Source organism: Podarcis pityusensis (assembly GCF_964106645.2).
Source record: "Podarcis pityusensis genome assembly, chromosome: 15".
NCBI classification, from domain to species: domain Eukaryota; kingdom Metazoa; phylum Chordata; class Lepidosauria; order Squamata; family Lacertidae; genus Podarcis; species Podarcis pityusensis.
In genome coordinates this window covers 19,719,644-19,738,741 of record NC_138040.1, presented here as the reverse complement: position 1 = coordinate 19,738,741, position 19,098 = coordinate 19,719,644, and the positions used below count along the sequence as shown (strand labels likewise).

General features: G+C 45.0%; 1 protein-coding gene across 4 annotated transcripts in view; it reads left to right on the top strand.

Moving 5' to 3' along the window:
* Window positions 1-19,098, top strand: part of LOC308464327 (opioid-binding protein/cell adhesion molecule homolog) — a 775,089-nt gene that overhangs the window by 595,610 nt on the left and 160,381 nt on the right. For all 4 annotated transcript variants that reach the window (XM_080983665.1, XM_080983667.1, XM_080983664.1 and 1 more), the window contains one exon: window positions 12,269-12,501. In XM_080983665.1, the coding sequence (XP_080839791.1) occupies window positions 12,269-12,501 (233 nt within the window). The remainder of the gene's footprint in view (window positions 1-12,268; window positions 12,502-19,098) is intronic.

Genomic DNA, 19,098 nt, shown 5'->3' with positions numbered 1-19,098 from the left:
GTCCCTAAACACAACATGCAGGTTGCTTGGACAATCACATCCCTTGACAGTAGAAGCATGTGATGGTTGATGGTGTGGTTAATTGGTGATGAAGAAAAGACATTCTGTACGTGCTCAAAATGACTTTCATTTTTAAAATTTAAACCCATGTATTCTGAGATTGTGTCCTGGCACTGAAAAGAGGTTCAGTAGGTTCAGTCGTGTTCTCTGTTCTGTACAGCAGGAAATGGGTACCATCAGTGAGAAGCAGGCTTTACCCAGAGCACCTTGCACACAGCAATTGTGCCCAGTGAATGCTTCCTTATTGCTCGACTGCCAAGGGCTAGGAGACTGAGCAGCATGCTGGGTAGGTTTGGTTATTAAATCTCTTTGGCATCAGGAGATGAACAACACAATCTTCTGTGTGTCGACTCAGAAATAAGTCCCACTATGTTTAATAGGGCTTACCCCCCAAGGAAATGTGTTCCTAAGCAAAATCCTGTGCAAGTCAAGATCTTCATTGCACAGACTGTAACTCATGGTAAATACTTGACAGTATATGTGTGGACATAAAACGTCCATTCCATTTATTAACATTAAAACAAAAAATACATGCTCTGGGCTGAAATTATGAGACGTCACTTTTGCTTTTGCAGAAGCAAAATCAGCTATATAATTAATAATATCTTTTCCCTGAAAATGAATTACAGTTTTTCCATGGAGAAGATCTCTCCTGAACCTCAGAGGCAGGTGGAATAACCAATAGGGCCTCCCCTCTTGATCCTAATACCCGACAAAGTCTGTCGGGAAGGAACAGAGGGATCTTTCAGATATCTGGGACCTATGTTCCTTAGGGCTTTGAACACTAGAGTGGGCATCTTAACTCAGGCCCATAAATGAACTGGCAGCCTGTCCTTCTTGTAAGGCTTCCCATACAGGCATCTGGTTGGCCACTATGAGAACAGATTGCTGGATTATTGGATTATATAGGTCTTTGGTCTGATCCACCCAGACTCTTCTTGTGCACTTAAGCAGCTACCCAGAAGAGCCTGACCCACCTCCAGCACTTCCCATGGTTTGAATAAATGACTTTCTTACTCTATGAAAACTCTGAGCCTTCACACGGCTGATAAGAAAAGTGCCAAGAAACTTGGAGAAGGAACTTGAATGGAAGTTTTCCAATAAATGGAAGGATAAACCTGTGGCTGCATTAGCAGCAACTGTGCCAGCAGAAGGGATTGGGAGTTAAGGCTAAGAGCCTTCTGTCCTCATTACCATGAATAAATATCACTGGTGACAAAGCGGAAGCTGGATAGGCCCCATCCTTCCCTCTAGGACCTATTGTATTAAACCTGGCACTACATGCCACAAATGTCATTGTACTGGAGGCTAATTTGACGATTTGTGTTGTTGAGCAAGGATTAGCGCAACCTCATGTTTTGATGGCCTGTTTCTAATTTGCATCTTTAACGAGTTGGGAACCCAGCCAGGTCCTATTCTTTTGTGTTTACTTCTGAGGAACTGTGTTTATTTCTGATGATGGCAAATAAATCTTCCCTTTCTCCCTCTGCCCCCCACTCCAAGAACGGAATGCCATTGGGTCTCATCCACTCTGTGACCAGAGGGGCTGTAAGATGGAAAGGAACAATCCATCAGTGAGGAACCCTTTGCATGGAGGGGGGTCATTAAAATCTTCTCCCCCCCAAAAAAAAACCCCTAAGGGCCCCACTCCTGTAGTGATTTGTCCTAAGATTCCCGGAAATCTTGACAGCAAAATATGGAGACCTGGTCATTTATTTGTATAAGAAACATGCTGTGGAAGTGGACAATTTTAGAACCAACTCTGCAAAGAACTGGGTTAGCTGTTCTGTTTAATTGTAAATAAACAAATAACATTACAGCAATACCTTTAATAAGTCATCTAAAATGCCACAGAATATTGTGCAAGCTTTTGATCTCATCAGGCTAGAATGCAGGGCCACATTCCCTTCCAGGCAATGTTCTGGGGGCCACATGCCAGTGGTGGGCAGAGCCAGAGGCAAATGGGTCAGAGCAAAACATGCCAATTTCACCTGTTGGTGGAGTAGGCTGGTTTCTACATGCACGCCACACAGGGGTTATCAGAATTTGTGGACACATTCCAACCCATTGTTACTCCACCGTGGCTGCTGAAGGAAATGCATCCTCCATTAAAAAAAAAAAAAAAAAAAAAAAAAAAGGTAGTTGGATCTTGGGATCGAGTTGGCGGTCCGCCGCGAGGCAAGCTACCACCTGTCCCAGCCCCTGCCTCTCGGCGCTCGTAACTGAGTGTCCCGGGGGTCCGAAGCATTTACTTTGAAAAAATTAGGGTGTTCAAAGCAGGCCGGTCGCCGGAATACTCCAGCAAGGAATAATGGAATAGGACTCCGGTTCTATTTTGTTGGTTTTTTCGGAACTGGGGCCATGATTAAGAGGGACGGCCGGGGGCATTCGTATTGTGCCGCTAGAGGTGAAATTCTTGGATCGGCGCAAGACGAACCAGAGCGAAAGCATTTGCCAAGAATGTTTCCATTAATCAAGAATGAAAGTCGGAGGTACCATCTTCAGGTAGTAAACATTCATCTTCCTTCACTTTAGGATCTCACAGCTGAATGTCTAAGTTTTGTCTTCAAGTTACACAAAAAAACCAAAGGTGGTTGTGTTGGCCATTAAGGGAAGAAATCCAAAGTCCACATTAGGGCAAGACCTTTATTTAGTCCAGCAATGTGCCAACTACAGAGTGCAAGTTTCTGAGTTCCCTAGTGTTCTTTATCAGGCTATGTCGCTCCTCATCCCTGCCAAACTAGGTGATCTGTACTGATCTGGTTGCTCAATGGTACGAGTTACAGAGATCATATTTCACCAACCATGTCTGTGGACATTTCAAGGTCATGTGGGTGTCAAGAGTTCCAGTAGTGCATTGCAAAACAAGCCACTGCTGCAGAACTACCCCCCCCCCCCGGTGAATTGTTTGAAGCAGTGAAGAGGTTTTATAAAGCAGAAGCAGCTGGTGAGTTGGTTGCACCACTGTTGACCTGGCCTTCTGGCAGCACAGCTGATACCACTTACTAGAACATATGGAGGAGAACAGCCAAGGAGATCAGTGCTGTGCAGGCACACCAATGGAGCCAACTCAGTGCTCCTGCCAATGCTCCCCACAGCACTGACCTCCCTGACACATTGCTTCCCCTTCACTCCTGGAGGCCAGGTGTGCTAACCTCTCCTCCTCACTGACTACTCCTGCCATCAAAGAAGTTATTTCAGTCTCCACACAGAATGAATGCCTTAGACCCCAACAACCTTATTGACTTTGGCCTGAAATAGATAGGAAACTGCCTCCTTCCCCACAGACCCTGTTAGGTGCTAAGATCCTCAGACCCTCTTGCTATTTCCTACACCTTCAGAGGCTCAAGTGCATGTGGGGCCCAGGGCAGGGCCTTCTCTGTGGTAGCCCTTAAGTTGTGGAACTCCCCACAGGGAGTGTCTGGCACCTTCATCATACAGCTTCCAGAGAATGCTGAAGACATGTCTCTTTACCCAAGCTTTTGCATACCCTCCAACATTTCTCCAGTGAAAATAGGGACGCCCTGAAGAAAAGCAAGACATTCCAGGATCAAATCAGAAACTGGGACGGCTACTGTAAATCCGGGACAGTCCCTGGAAAATAGAGACACTAGCAGGACCTGCTCTCGACCCTTGCGATGTATATTTTAAAATGATGCCTGTGATTTTAAGTTGCTTCAAACAGTTTATAAACTTGTGTTTTAACATTGTTACCCACCCTGGGAACTTCGGGTGAAGGCCGTGTAAATAACAAAACCTAGCAGCACCGGGGCAATTTCCATTCCTTTGGGAACTCTGGAGTTTGATTTCTCTTCTCTTTTTTGTGTATTTTACAGTAGCATGATTATTTTAGAGACGGACTGGAAACCTCCAAGAGAACGTTAATGTGAGGTTTGCATTTGCTTTAATTGGATCCTTTCTAGGGGAAACCTCCTGACTTGATTCAGTGTCGAGCTTTGTTGGAGCTTGTCTGTTGAATCTAAAGACTTTGAAGGTATCTCTTTAGGCCCTCATTGAATGGGGGCTTTGTCATAATCCTGGTCAATTGGGGAAAGGTTAGAAAGAGGGATGAAGAGGAAACACCATAGGCTTAAGCAAGCTAAGTGACAGTGGTTTCTGAGCAAGAATTATAGTGGCACTCGGTAGAATTATTTAGCACCTGCTTTTTTATTTTTATACCTCCATTTTGGGCAGACAAACTTATTTAAGAGTAGGAATGCATTTGAATGCAAATAAACTAAGCTTGCTATCCGCCCACCTGCACTTTCTGAAAAAAAAAACACAGAAAAATGTGGTTCAAATACAACATTTGGTTCCCTGCTTGGGATTGGTGAACATCTCAATCTCAGTTTCTCTTGCTTTCTCATCCCTCCTCCCCTCCAAAAAATATTAAGTTCATTTCTCTGTATTTCTACATCAGTTTGTGATTTCTTTCCTTCATTTTAAAGTCCCCAGCAATCAATTTTCTCCCCCATCTTTACAAAAAGTATAGGCAATGCATGCTGAAATCTAAAAAAAGCCAGAGAAATTACTAAATAAGATTTTCAGTGGTAGAAGGTGAGGCCTGGCTATGGTGTCTTTGCTGCTCTTATGACTATCATAACCTCCATAGTGTCTGCAGAATAGAGTCAGTGTGGCATAGTGGTTAGAGTGTCAGACCAAGACTTGGGAAACCAGGGTTCAAATTCCTACTCTGCCATGAAGCTCACTGGGTGACTCAAGGCCTGTCACTGCCTCTCAGCCCTACCTACCTCACAGGGTTGTTGTGGGGATCTGTTTGGAGGGGGGTGGAAGGTAGGATGCAAATGCAATAAATAAGTAAAAGCCCTGTTCTGTGCCCAATAAGCATGGGACACCTTTGCCCGGTGGCCCTGTGGCCCATGGATTACAGCAAAGTACTGGGCAAGGTTTTGCTCAGTATCTTCTCTGTGTGATGGGTTCATGGGAAAAATCTGTCCCATGACCCCTTGCTGAAGAGGAGAGGGAAAAGCCTATACAGTGGTACCTGTATGAACTTAATTCTGAAGTTCATTCTGAAGTTAATTATGAACTTAATTCGTTCCAGAGGTCCGTTCTTAACCCAAAACTGTTCTTAACCTGAGGTGCACTTTCACTAATGGGGCCTCCCGCTGCCGCCATGAGACTTCCGCTCACATCCCAGGGCCAGTGGCGTAGCGTGGGGGGTGCAGGGGGGGCCGGCCGCACTGGGCGCAACATCGGGGGGGGGGCGCTCACACTCGCAGCTCTCTGCCCCTACCTGGCTCACTCACTCTCTCTCACTGCAGTGCTGGCTGTGTGAATCCGATCCGAGCCGCTGGGTCGCCGCCCACTGTGGAGGGGGTGGGTGCCAGGCTTGCGGTGCGGAGAGAGAGCGAGGGACTATCTGGGGAAGGGACAGTGCAGCGGCTGCCCAGCGCAGCGCTGAGCGCGGGAGAGAACCACACCAGACCAGCCCAGGCAGCAGCAAGAAGAAGCTGGCAGCGGCGGCAGGTTAGGGGTTAGGGGGCGCAAATTACTTGCCTTGCCCCAGGTTAGGAGGCACAAATTACTTGCCTTGCCCCGGGTGCTGACAACCCACGCTACGCTGCTGCCCAGGGCAAAGTTTGCTACCCAGAACACCTACTTCCAGGTTAGCGGAGTTCGTTACCCGAAGCGTTCGTAAGAAGAACAGTACATAACCCAAAGTTCCACTGTATAAAGCTGATTCCCCTGAAGCTTTCAACAATTTTGCTTTGAGAGCTTCTTGCCCACCCACCCTGTTGTTAGAAACTTCACTGAGCAATTTTGGGTCACTGGTTGACAGGGCCGGAAATGAATTTCTTTTCTCTCTCAACCTGATTGGCACATAGTTGGCGTTTTTTCTGTCTTTCCCTCAGTAAAATTATGACTGTCTGTTGTTAGGCAGAAGAACATTGTTTGTATGAGGGCAAAAATGGCATTGGGCAGGGTCAGCATATTACGGGGGGGGGGGGTGGCATAAGGGGCCTGAGGGGAGGATTGACCACAGCAAACCCAAGCGTGGGTTCAGTATCTGTCTGGTTGGAATCTGCACCCTGCTCCCTCAGGGAGACCTTGCTTGTTCGGCTTATACCATGGCAAGGTTCAACACTGGTAGACTCCCGTCATACAGGTTTGGAGTGATCCAAACCCAGCAGATCCATTCCATCAACATGGGGCTTGTGGAATGATGAACTGATCCTGGGATCCAATGCCATGCCAACCCTTGCCCTGCCTGCTGCTGTCAATAAAGATTTGTCCTAATTTTATTCCATCACAGTTGTACACTCTGGTTAATTTGCTGCTCTCATGGGTCACATTATTTGCCTTCCTGGGCAAATAAAACAAGTCACAAACTGAGAAACATCCTAAGCTTCTTCTAGGAAGACGGAATCTTCATATTACTTTGAAGCATAAAAAGAGTGGGATATAAATGCAGTCAATAAATAAAGAATAACCACTGTGGAATAAATTATGCCATGGGGTGGGGGGGAGGAACATGACACAAATATTCTCTGTGCAGAAAAGTCACATAATCTGACTCTATTATTTGGCGGCAGGGAGGGCAGCAGATTTTGGATTGGATTTTTTTTTTTTTTGTCTTCTGTGAGAAAGGGCACACAGCCCTGTTTGTAGCAGTTGAATCTATACATAAATACCAAATAAATAAATAAATAAGTAAAGGCTCAGAATGAGGGAGAAAGGAAGAAAGAGAAAACCATTTGGCCTTGCACAAAGTCAGAATTTACACATCAGAGTTTCCTTTTTTTTCCTCTTTCCACCCACTGCACAAAGACAGCATGAAGGCATCCTGATTGTCTCTTCAAACCGTGATCCTTGTACTTCATCTTTAATGAGGAGACCGCCGAGTTCCTTGAAGGGCTTTATGCTAGATATTTATATGAACACAGACATGCAAGTTGTCTGTTTTACATATTACTGCCCTGATTTTTTCCAGTCCATGCAATGAATAATTTACCAAAAAACGTGTGTAAGTATCTCTTTATTATTCATTATAATGAACTGAGACAGGAGTAATAGTCCACTAGACTGCAATCCCCTTAGGGCCCAACTTAACTAGGCTGCGCTTAGCTCTCCCACAGTTAATTTGAATAAAGGGAGGGCTCCAGCGTCAGAACAGCAGGGTTGCTGCAGTCGCAAGTCACGATGAAGATGGATATGAAGGAAGTGGGCTGCCGGAGAGTGGAACGAGCAGTACTGAAAACTCTGCACGGTGGAACAGAGGAAGAAATTGCCAAGTGGAAAGTGAGCGGCTGAGCCTACAATGGGGAGAGGGGAGCCATGATAGACTGTCCTGTTTCCTTTGCAGGGAGTTGCTGTGGGGTTAAGCCAGGGCTGGCTCGAGGCATTTTGCTGCTTGAGGGACAATATGGTGCCCTTCTACAAACCAATTGGACTGCTAGTTGACTCTTACTGCTATACTCATGGAAGAATAGTGTCTGCCACTGACTAGAGGGCAGCAGGCTAGCGTAATGGGTACAGGGCACCCAAGCTCTGACCACATCCTGTACCTTGGCATCTGCCACCTGAGGCAGATGCCTGTCTCATTGTAGGGCCAGGCCTGAGTTTAGCTGGCTCTATGTCCCTCAAAACTTCTTAGACCTCTAAGAAGCTGCTGAGCCGCTTGTGGCCATGGGAATGGTGATGCCAGCCCATAGAGGAACTGAGCACACCTGTCAACTGAACCACTTACTTATTACAGATGTATATACCCAGTAGATTGCTGTGGTCTTCAGGAGAGTTTGTTGTGTGAATGCCAAAGATCTCAGGAACCCAACCTGAAGGAATTTAGAGCAGGGCTTTTAGCATAGCTGCTCCTGTCTTGTGGAATAGCTAGCAGCCCTGCAGAGATACGACAGGCACCCACAATCTGTACTTTCTGGAAACAATTCAATATGTTTTTGTTCTGACAGGTTTTCCCATGTGGATAAATGGGTCTTTACCTCAGGAGTCCACTTGTTAGGTTTTTAGTCTTGTTTTAATTGAGGCAGTGGTTTAGAAGCCGATTCACAAATTAATGATAATAAATTGATTACGATGATGATACAGGAAAGGGTTGATTAGTTGCTGTAGTATGACATCATAGCTAGCAAAAGATTGAGTCAGTTGCAAGCTATTAGTCTGTTTTGGACTTGCTTATACAAAGGCTGGTAGCAATCTATTCACTGTGTCTGGAACTGTTTGTGAATTTGCCTTGAAAGAAGTTTTCTTTTGGTGTGTGCGTGCAAAATGTTTAAGTTGAATGTGCAGCTGAGACTGAAATATAACTGTCTATTAAAACAACACCAACACAGTTGGCCAAGATATCTGCTTTTAAGTGTAGGATATTTATTCCACTGCTATATAATACTATGCATATATTTATATTTCCTTCACACCACTTATCCATCACAATGTGCTCTGTATCTGATGTTGTGTTGTACAGCCATGGCAAATGCCACAACCCATTGAGGGTGCTTCTCTATACAACTCTGTCTAGGCCACCCTCCCTATCTTCCCCATTGGACTTTACTTAGCTGGAATGTGTTCTTCAGCTGTGATTATGTCTCTAGCTCTCCTGAATGGAGCGTGGGCAGATGTGGGTTTACAGAAACCTCTGACTTTTGCAAGGCTGGAATATAGCCTATTGTGCAAAGGCCCAATCCATCTTGTGCAGGCATAGGCAAACTTGGCCCTCCAGATGCTTTGGGACTACAGTTCCCATCATCCCTGACCACTGGTCCTGTTAGCTAGGGATGATGGGAGTTGTAGTCCCAAGACATCTGGAGGGCCGAATTTGCCTGTGCCTGATCTTGTGCCTTTGGCCTCACCCACAATTCAGAAAGTTGACCATGAAGGTCTTTGGCCCTTAGGCTGAAAATTGTTTCCTATTACTGCTGTAGTGTGACATCATATCCAGCACTGGATTGAGCCCATCAGAAGTTGTTGCTTGAAGTTTTCCAGTTAACAGTAGAATTACTAATAAAAAGATTTGTCTCTGTAACTGTTTACAGAGTTGTCCAGAAGAAAGTGGAGGGGTTTTTTTTTGGGGGGGGGGCAGTAGTGGGGCAAAAGAAGTGCATCATTGAATACGTCCATGAATAACTGGGCCTGGAAGCCATAAGGCTATATCCAGAGCACTCATTCCGTTAGTGCAAGTATTTTGCTTGTGACACAAACTCCCCCTGCTCTCACCCTCCTATGCACGCCTCACACCCTCTCCAGATCTGTACTGGGGGGTTGTGGGAACCCCACAACAGACTTGGAAAATGCTGCAGAGTTCCATTGCACTATCATAAATCCTTGCGCCAATGAAGTGAGCAAAGACACCACCTTGCCAAAAAAAGGTCCATATAGTTAAAGCTATGGTTTTCCCAGTAGTGATGTATGGAAGTGAGAGCTGGACCATAAAGAAGGCTGATCGCCGAAGAATTGATGCTTTTGAATTATGGTGCTGGAGGAGATTCTTGAGAGTCCCATGGACTGCAAGAAGATCAAACCTCTCCATTCTGAAGGAAATCAGCCCTGAGTGCTCATTGGAAGGACAGATCCTGAAGCAGAGGCTCCAATACTTTGGCCACATCATGAGAAGACTCCCTGGAAAAGACCCTGATGTTGGGAAAGATGGAGGGCACAAGGAGAAGGGGACGACAGAGGACGAGGTGGTTTGATAGTGTTCTTGAAGCGACCAACATGGGTTTGACCAAACTGTGGGAGGCAGTGGAAGACAGGAGTGCCTGGCGTGCTCTGGTCCATGGGGTCACGAAGAGTCGGACACGACTAAACAACAACATATTGGGGAACAACCCATAGCTTGGGGGGTTGGGTTATGATGCAGTATTGGCATACTGGGGAATACAATTTTATGTGCAGGAAAATTATACCATTGCAATATAATATTGCAATAGTGCATATTATTTTACATCTTCTCCACACCGCTTCTCTATCTCAGCATAGCTTTGTAGCAGAGGCTGCACTACGCACAACCCTTGGCAGATGCTAGCAGGCCATTGAGGTGCCTTTTATTCTACCTAATGGGCAGGGAATTTGCTGTGGCTGTTGCCGTCATTCTTTTTCTGTGGGTGCTACTGCCAAGCTTACGGGTAAATAAACCAGGCATTTCTATCAAATGGAATTAAAGCGGTATGTGTGCTTGAGGAACATTCTAAATCCTCACCCTCTCCTTTCCTTTCTTGTCTTTTTCCTCCCTCCCCCCTCCTTTTTTGGCTTTGTTCTTTGCCAAGTGTAACTAACTGCTCTGAAAATGTACTTCTTAAAGCTCTGTAATATTAAGTGGTGGGGGAGCAGCAAAGTGGAGAGCATGACGGCAATGAATAGTCAAAATGGTCCTCCAAAGTCTTTTGTGGAGCAGCGAACACCTGCTCTCCTAGTACTTCTTCCCTGCATGGATTCAAACAGTGGCTAGCCATGCAGTCTCCAATTACAAGGCGGTGACTTTGATCACACAGTAATGTTAATGTTTAACCATGTTTAAACCACCATTTCTCCTTGGCGGAAGTAATCCTGGGCTTAGAGTGTGAGTGAATGGAGGTTACAATGGATGACCAAGAAGCTACATGAAGGACTGCACAATATGCAGCTGATAATACCTGATTAATGGTCAGATGCATCCACCTTCTGTCTAGCCATTGCTGTTATGAAAGCCTGGGAGTGTGTTTTTATTGGTGCTGCTGCATGGTTTGGTGGTGCAGTAGTTTCACACAGGGGCTTGGTTCAAATGTTCACCCCTCTCCTGCATGATTAGAATCACATGAGGTGGAGAATGGCGAACATGCTCGTTGACCTGCCCCTCTTCTGTATTTTCCATCACTCAGCTCCATCACACTCTACACATTTGGAACATAAGGGATCAGATAATGACCCCATTTAGTTCACCACCCTGTTCTCACAGTGGCTGGCCATATGCCTGTGTGAAGCCTGTAAGCTGGACATGAGCAAAACAGCACTCTGCTCACCTTTGTTTCCCAGCAGATGATACTAAGAGGCATAAAGTGGCACATAGTCTAGGGTTGCCCTATGTCTGGGAAAACCCGGACATGCCTGCTTTTGGGGGGCCAACATGCCCATCTAGGTGAATTTTTACATTTTAAAGGAAATGTCCGGGCTTGGGGGGCTCAGCTTGGGCTGCTTTGCATGCTGCAGCCGCTGCCAGCCTGGGCCGGGCCGGAGAAAGAGGCACGTGGGCATGGTGGCAGCCCTGCACACCCATGCCCCTCTTTCCCTGACTCAGGCTGGCAGCGGCTCAGGCTGTCCTCTTTTTTTGCTCTTCAAGATATGGCAACCCTAACATAGCCATTGTGGCTACTAGCAATCAGTAGCCTTCTCCGTGAATTTTCCCAGTCCCCTTTTAAAGCCAACCAAGTTCATGGCCATCACTGCCTCCTATTGGAATGAGTTACATAGTTGAACTATATGCTGTGTGAAGAATTATTTTTATTTCCGTCCTGAATCTTTCAACACTCAACTTCATTGGTTCTCCACACATTCTAGTGTTGTGAGAGAGGGAGAAAAACTATTTTCTATCCACTTTCTCCATGCCATGTATAATTTCATATATATTGGAACAGTAACTTATTAGGTGGACAGCCTGCTCCGCTAGCATAGACTTCCCATGCAACTTAGAACCTTTGCATGATCTAGATTGTAAACTGTGCCGGAAAGGTAACCATTGGATGCTGATTCATGAGAATAGTCCTGAGTGCATTTTCTCTTTCCATGGACCTGCCAGGTGGTTGGAACTCCACCCTCCTCCACCAGGCTCAGCTCATCCCTCTCCAGGTCAGACAAGGTCTGGGCATCACCTTATTGCTCAGGGCTTTGGAGAACGTGGGAGAAATTAATTCAGGTCCCATTTTAGTGTGAAATCCACACTTCCAAAACAGAAATGTATATAATGGCAAAGAGTGCATGAAAAATACATATATCTATAAAGATAACAAAAATGCAAACTTGCATATACAAGCCAAACTTTCATTTTAAAATTGTATGTGCATGGAAGTGTATACAAATTTCATGCAAAGTTGCTTAGCAAAATCACAATTCTGCATAAATGGGGTGAACCAAACCTCAGATTGAAAAAAATGAGAGAAATAGGAATGGACAGATCCACCCATCCCTACTCTCAGGGATGCTCTTAACTTGGTGATAACAATGCCCTTCTCATTCCTTTTTCCTCTTCCTCCCTTTCCAGGTGTACCGTGGATGACAGGGTGACGCGAGTAGCTTGGTTGAACCGCAGCACTATCCTCTATGCTGGAAATGATAAGTGGTCAATAGATGATCGGGTGGTTATCCTCACAAACACCAAAACCCAGTACAGTATCAAGATCCATAACGTGGACATATATGACGAAGGACCTTACACCTGCTCCGTACAAACAGACAATCATCCAAAGACATCACGAGTCCATCTTATTGTGCAAGGTAAGATTTGGCAAAGATGCATAAGAAGAAAGACGTTTTTATGTGGGCAGTTTCCTAGGCTTCAAATGGATGCTATTGCTGATAATGCTTGGGGAGTTAGGAAACTCAGAGCTCGTTCTGATTGTCTTGTTGCTCAGTAGCTGAGCTTCTGGATTTCATCTTGTACTTTGTCATTTGGAAATGAGTGAGGTCTGCTGTCTTGGGGTGCATTCAGATGTGGGGAATAATGCATTAATTTTCCTGATCATAATGCTAGGGCTTCTACCCTGTTTTCTGATGTTCCTTTCACACTGCAGTACCTGTTGTGCAACTGTAGGTTTCTGCACAATAACAAATGTCATTGGACAGTGTCTCTATTTCCCCACCCTTTTTGCACACATGTGCTTCTGTTCCCCCATGAAAATGGCAGGAAAGAACTGTATGCTGGTATACCACCCCAAATATCATCACTTTACTTTCACGGTTTTCCAAATAATACAGAAATGAGTGCTAAACATGCATTATATTCCACTGCTTTTTCAGAAGGGGCTGTTACATCATGTGAAAGCCCAAATATAATGTGAACAATATTTGTCAGGAAATGGAATCAATTGCCATTTGAATGCAGCCTAGGTTAGATCTATTAATTTCCATGAATAAGAGTTGAATTCCAGGAGTGAACAAAGGAGCATGATGGCCATAGCTGATGCGGTGCGAACACCCCAGCAAGCATGCTGGATCAGCTCTATCTGTGCATTTGCACCACATCCACATTGCCCCTGCCTTGCCCCTCTACCTCCTGGTAAGCAGCAGTGGTGCAACTAAACAGAGGTCAAGTGAGCAGCAGCCCCAACTCTCCAAACCTCCTACCACTGTTGAAGACTAATAGCATGTTCCTGTCTGTACAGTTTCATTGAAAGAACCCAGATATGTCATTGATGGCCCAGCTCTAAATATTTGCATTGGCTTGCCCAGTGGAGGCTGGTCCATGAGGGCAAACAGGACACTGCCCCACCAACTTTGGTCTGGATTCTTCCAAGCTCACCTGCCTCTGCTTTCGTTTCCTTAGTTTCAGGGTTGTCCTCGTAGAACTCAGCAGGGAGAAAGATAGGGATGGATGTAAAATGACTTCACTCTGTCATTGGCTCTGCCTCTCATTGCCTCTGGTGCCACCTACTGTTGACCTCCCTGCCTTACACCTTAGCAGTCCCAATGGGCATCAGATGTCACTGGGCATGTCAATATACGAGTCACATCGCTGTATTCCAGAATAATATAATTTTTATTTTTTTTAACAATGTTGTAGCATAACAGTTGTGTGGGGGTGAGAGAAGAGGGAATATGCCAACACGTTTCTGAAACACAGATGAAGTCTACTGTGTGCTTTGGGTAGCACTAATATAATATTTTGTTCTTTTATTCTTGCTTGCCACTTTTGGCAAGTAATTGTGGGAAGCTGGGTAAAAATAAACATGTTATTGAAAAGGCTGCGGTCCTAGCCTCACTTGCCTTGGAATAAGCACTATTGAACTTAGTTGGGGCTTACTCCTGAGTAGACATGGTTAGGATTGCAAAGTAAGATTTTCTTGCAGCAGGAAACACTCCAGCAACATAAGGAGATATGCTGTAGCACCCCCACTTCTTTAATAACCCTTGGAATGTAAGGGGCAATATCTCCAGTGGGAGCTAAGAATATAGCTATGCTTGCTTTTCACAAGCTGTCTTTTCTAGTGTCTGTCTATATTTTATTGTGTTGTGAATACAGAGACATGTTTTCTCCCTTTCTCCTGACTGAGATGTAGATAGATCCTTTTAAAAAAAATAAAAATCTGCCAGGACACCTTTTCCTTCTTCCCTAGAGTCTTTGTCTGAGCCAGCACTGTGACAGTCAAACCTCAAGCACATGTGCTTAAGCAAATTAGTTTAAGATACATATTTCTCTCTCTCCTCCCCTCCCATCATACTGAAAACATCTCTTAAAATCATGTTGCAATGAGACTGTAGGGGTTAGCTGGTGCATATTTTGGAAATACTTTGGGTGCTGGAAATGTTTTTTTTTTTTTTTAATAAAATAAAAATAAAACAAAAACATTCTTCCTTTTCTGCCTGGTATAAGAGCTCAAGTTCCAAAGGAACAGAGAGATCTCTAAATATGGAGAGGGATGCCGCAGAGCCACCTTAGTGGCCTTGACAGCGGAATTATCTTCTTTGGGGAAAATACAGTGCCAAAATAAAAGAACTGTCAGGTACTGTAGAGGAAGACAGAACAAGGCTATCACTTTCTGGAGGAGAGAAGACAGATTGTGTAAGTATGTCAAAGTCATTGCAGGCCATAAAGGGCTTTTGGCAGAGAACTTCAAGGGGGAATTGCTGCGAGTGAGCTGCCTTTGCGTAACGCGAGCTATTGAGGAGAGAAAGAGGGAGTACCCAGGCCTTTCCCGACAGAAGCATCTCGGAGCTTCTACATCAAGTGGCACATCAACAGGAGGAGGAAGCCCAGAGCATGTCCCCTTTTTTTGAGGAAGTTCGACTGAAAGAGAATGTTTGATCCCACAAGGAAGGCTCAGAATGGCTTTTGCTGCTGTGCCTATGGGATGACGATGACAATGATATGGAATATGTTCAACAGTTCTGAGTTAAACCCCCAAAACAGAAGAAGCTGCTCACACTCCACACCATTTAAAAACAGCAACAGCAACAACTGGGTTCAGGCAGTCTAAATTCCGTGCTGAGAAAAATTCTGCAACTTGCATAGATTGAATTCTGCTGCCTGCATAAATTATGTGAATTTAGTAGGCATGCATATTTTTCTCTTGTTCTCACAGTGCCTTAGTTTGGAAATTCAACCCATTGTACTGAATTTCAGGAAGGCTTCAATAGAGATAAAACAAACACACTTTGGAGGAGGGAAAGAATGACATTGTGGTTTCAGGTTCTGCTCTGACCTCCATGCATTTATTTAAACATCTGAAGAGAGACCTCACATATGTGTACAATTGTGTGTGCACCAGGAGCTCTCCATGTTATTGCCTTTCCTTTGCAGGGTTTCCAAGTCTGCAAATATACCTCCATGCACACATGTGCATAGGGTTGTCAAGTCAAAAGCATCCAAGACCCTGATATTCCAGGGCCTGAACCTGAGACCCAGGGGTGGCCCCAGTGGTGTCATTAAGCATGACACATTAAGCATGACAGCAAAGTTGCTAAAAAGCATGTTGTGCAAATAAAAACAACAACAAGTGAGCAAAGAGGTTGGTAGCTGGAAATTAAGATAGTAACCTAAGCTAAAGGCAGTGTTCGCAGTTCCCAGCTGAAGTAAGGGGGTATTTCTTTCTCACCTGCGTTCTTGCCCTCTGGGAGATTCAAGGATGCAGGTGAGAAGGAAAGTGGGGGGCAAGGAGGCAAAGATTTCAGGTCAACCCTGGCAGTCTGGCAACCTAGCAGTATGTACGCCAGCTGTCCACATGCAGTTCAATCACTGGGCATAGGTTGGAGGCGGAGCCTGCCACTTTAGCACCCCTCCCCATGCACCTATTTTTACCCATATTGCATCTCTCTGTTAAGAGGCCCCTAAATGGAACTGGAGAAATCCTTACCTCGTGTTTCCTCCTTACAAGGGAGAAGCTGTGCTTGGATATCTTTAGTTATTCGTAGCCAAATGGTTTCCTGGTGGTGTGTGTGGGGGGGAGTTAGTGCTGCTTTTGGGAGCCTGCTATTGGGTAGATAGACCTGTGCTTCCCCCATGCTTAGAGTTGCATAAATAATTGGCACCCGGGGAACGGAGGGTGAACTTTTTTTCTCCCTCACAAATAAATGATTCATAGAGAAAAAATATGCCCAAAGCCGATGGATAAATTATTCACAAGGAATAATGTGACCTGCTCAGCTCATGAGGAGGTCTTGTTTCTCTTTCTCCTTCCCCTGCCCACCCCCCTCAACTCCCAGCCCCCACAGTCTCCAACTGCTAAGCAGAGTTAGGCGTTAAAGTCCCTCCACCCACTTCATTTAGAAAGTAACTCCAGAGGCCCCGGCTTCTTAGCAACAGCTATCGGCTTTTGTCCAGTCTATAGATTAATTTTTCAGAGTTAGTGTTAGTTCAGGTTAGATAAAGATAATGAAAGTTTCCTAATCCTCTTAAAGAAGATTTATCTGGCTGAGTAGAAAGCTCTCGCAATACAATAACGCATGTATAAAACTGGGGCCTAACCCTCTTCTTTAATTTCAAACAGCTGATGGATATTGATTTTGCAATGAGTAAATCTGAAGGGGGGAGAAATTCTGTGCTTCAACTTTTTTTCTTCCCCTTTTAACGAGAGGAAAAGAGAGGGGGGGGAATTCCACCACACACAGAGAGACAAAAAGAAACATTAAAATAATTTGTTTTCTCTTTATCTGCATTCCTTTTAGGGGAAAGCAGAAAAATATATTGTCTGTCTGGATTTTTTATTTTTTATTTTTTTGGTCAGTAATCTACCATAGTTATCGGAGAAAAATATCCCCACCCATAACAGTCATTTATCTAGTTAATTGAGCATAGAGCTAGCAGGAGACTATGGGCAACTACCAATGCATGTTTAGGATTCTGTGAAGGCTTGAAAACTGCCTCTTGTATATATGCTTTGTGTTTATTGTATATATGCTCATTCAAAGACCATGTTCTGTCACACACCATTCTGGTTGATCCACATTCCAAACAGGTTAGGCAAGAGCTCCCAGTTCTTTGACCACCTTAGCAAGGCCAGGCAACACCACTACCTTGTCCTTCTCACTAGCCATGGAGAATGGGGTTGGTTTAGGTATTGTGAGATGTGACTCTTAACAATCCCCCGCAGCTTTGGACTCGTGAAGCTAGTCTGAGAAATTTACAGAGACATCAAATGCTCAAACATCTTACAAAAGCCAGAAAGTGTTACTATGAGCACAGTGATCAGTGGAGTCTGCCTTTTCTACAATACAAAAATAAAATAAAATGGTACGCTGCACATAGACTGAGAAAAAAGAATGATACAGAGGAGTATAGTTTAGCCACCATTGGAACATAGGCATCTGCCTAATGCTGAGTCAGTCTATTGTTCCCTATAGCTCAGTATTGTCTGCACTGACTGGCAGTAGCTCTTTCTCATTTGGGAAGGGGGGGGGGATATTTCCTAGCCCTGTCTGGAGATGCCAAGGATTGAACCGGGGACCTTCTGCACACGAGACATGTGCCCAGCCACTGAGCTACAGCTTAGATAAGGATAAGGGCTGCTTTCCCCCAGGGAAACACACAGTTTAGCACTGAATTGGAGCAAATGCTAGTCAGGTTTCCTGCAGATTGACGTTTGTTCCAATTTATCAGTAAAGAGAGGGTTTACTGGGGGAAAGCAGTGGGGCAAAGGCAAAACCATTTGAACCCATGCATAGAAAACATGTGACAAACAGAAAACCTCTCAGCACCATGCTGTCTAGGCACAGAACAAGCTGAAGTTTGGACGAGCCCAAACAATCTATCTTTTCCCAGGGCCAGGAGTGCCAGCTTGGTCCTGTGACCATGGATACCAGGGACTGTGGGTGCCATGCAGCGTGCATGGCCCTAGCACCAAAATTTGTGGGTGCCTGGTCCCTTCATGGGGAATTTTGTGGGTGCTTGGGCACCCAGGGTCCCAGGGTGTTGGCACCTATGCTCAGGGCAGACCACTGGTCCATATAGTCCAGTGATGCCAAAGCTGATTGGCAATAGTTCAAAGGGGTTTCAGGCACTTATCGTATGCATGCTAAGCTGCGGCCATTCTCAAAATTAAGACATAGCAAGCTGCCTTATTCTGTCAGACCTTTGGTCCATCTAGCCCAGCATTGTCTGACTACCAGTTGTTTTGGGAACATGAGTGGGGAGAGTGAAGCTGCACCCATTTCCTGCTAGGGATCTGCTGGCCACTGTGGGAAGAGGTAGCTGAAATCAAAGGGGCTTTGGACTGATCCAGCACAGGCTGTTTCTGTGCCCTTTTGATCCAACTCTCTGTGAATTGCATAGCTGTGGTGGAAGATCACATAACAGTTGGGGTTTGTGGTGCACTCCCGCCAATAAATCACTTTGACTTTATCTATTTATTACAGTGAATGCTGAACTTGTAGTCTTTTTTGCCTCAAGGGACTAGTATCCTCCTGACTACAACCCTGAAGCTTCATGAAGTGCAGGAACAATAACACAGGGGCAGCCCTCTTCCTTGCTGATGTGCATTTCTTCCACCCGGGCTTGAAATCCATTTCCTGACAACAGTAGTGGTTCTCTTGAGAGTTTTCACTTGCATGTGAACTATCTGCTTGGAGACTCTTGATGTGATTATCTTTTCTCTTTAATAGGATCCGTTTCCAATCCTTTGAGTTAGCATTTCTATTAAGTGCTCTGCCCAATTAGAACTTACCTGGCAAAAACCTGGAGGCGATAAGATTCCTCGGGAGCATTCAGCAACTTGGAGGCTGGGTTTTACTCCTTCTGTACAGTACCTAGTATTTTTTTAGGCATGATGGTGATAAGGCTTCTTCCCCGCCCAAATATATTCAGATAGGATCATGCTGGTCTTTGTAGCATCACTTAGGACTTGTTCTCCTAAGAACTACTTCCATGCAGAGACAGATTTA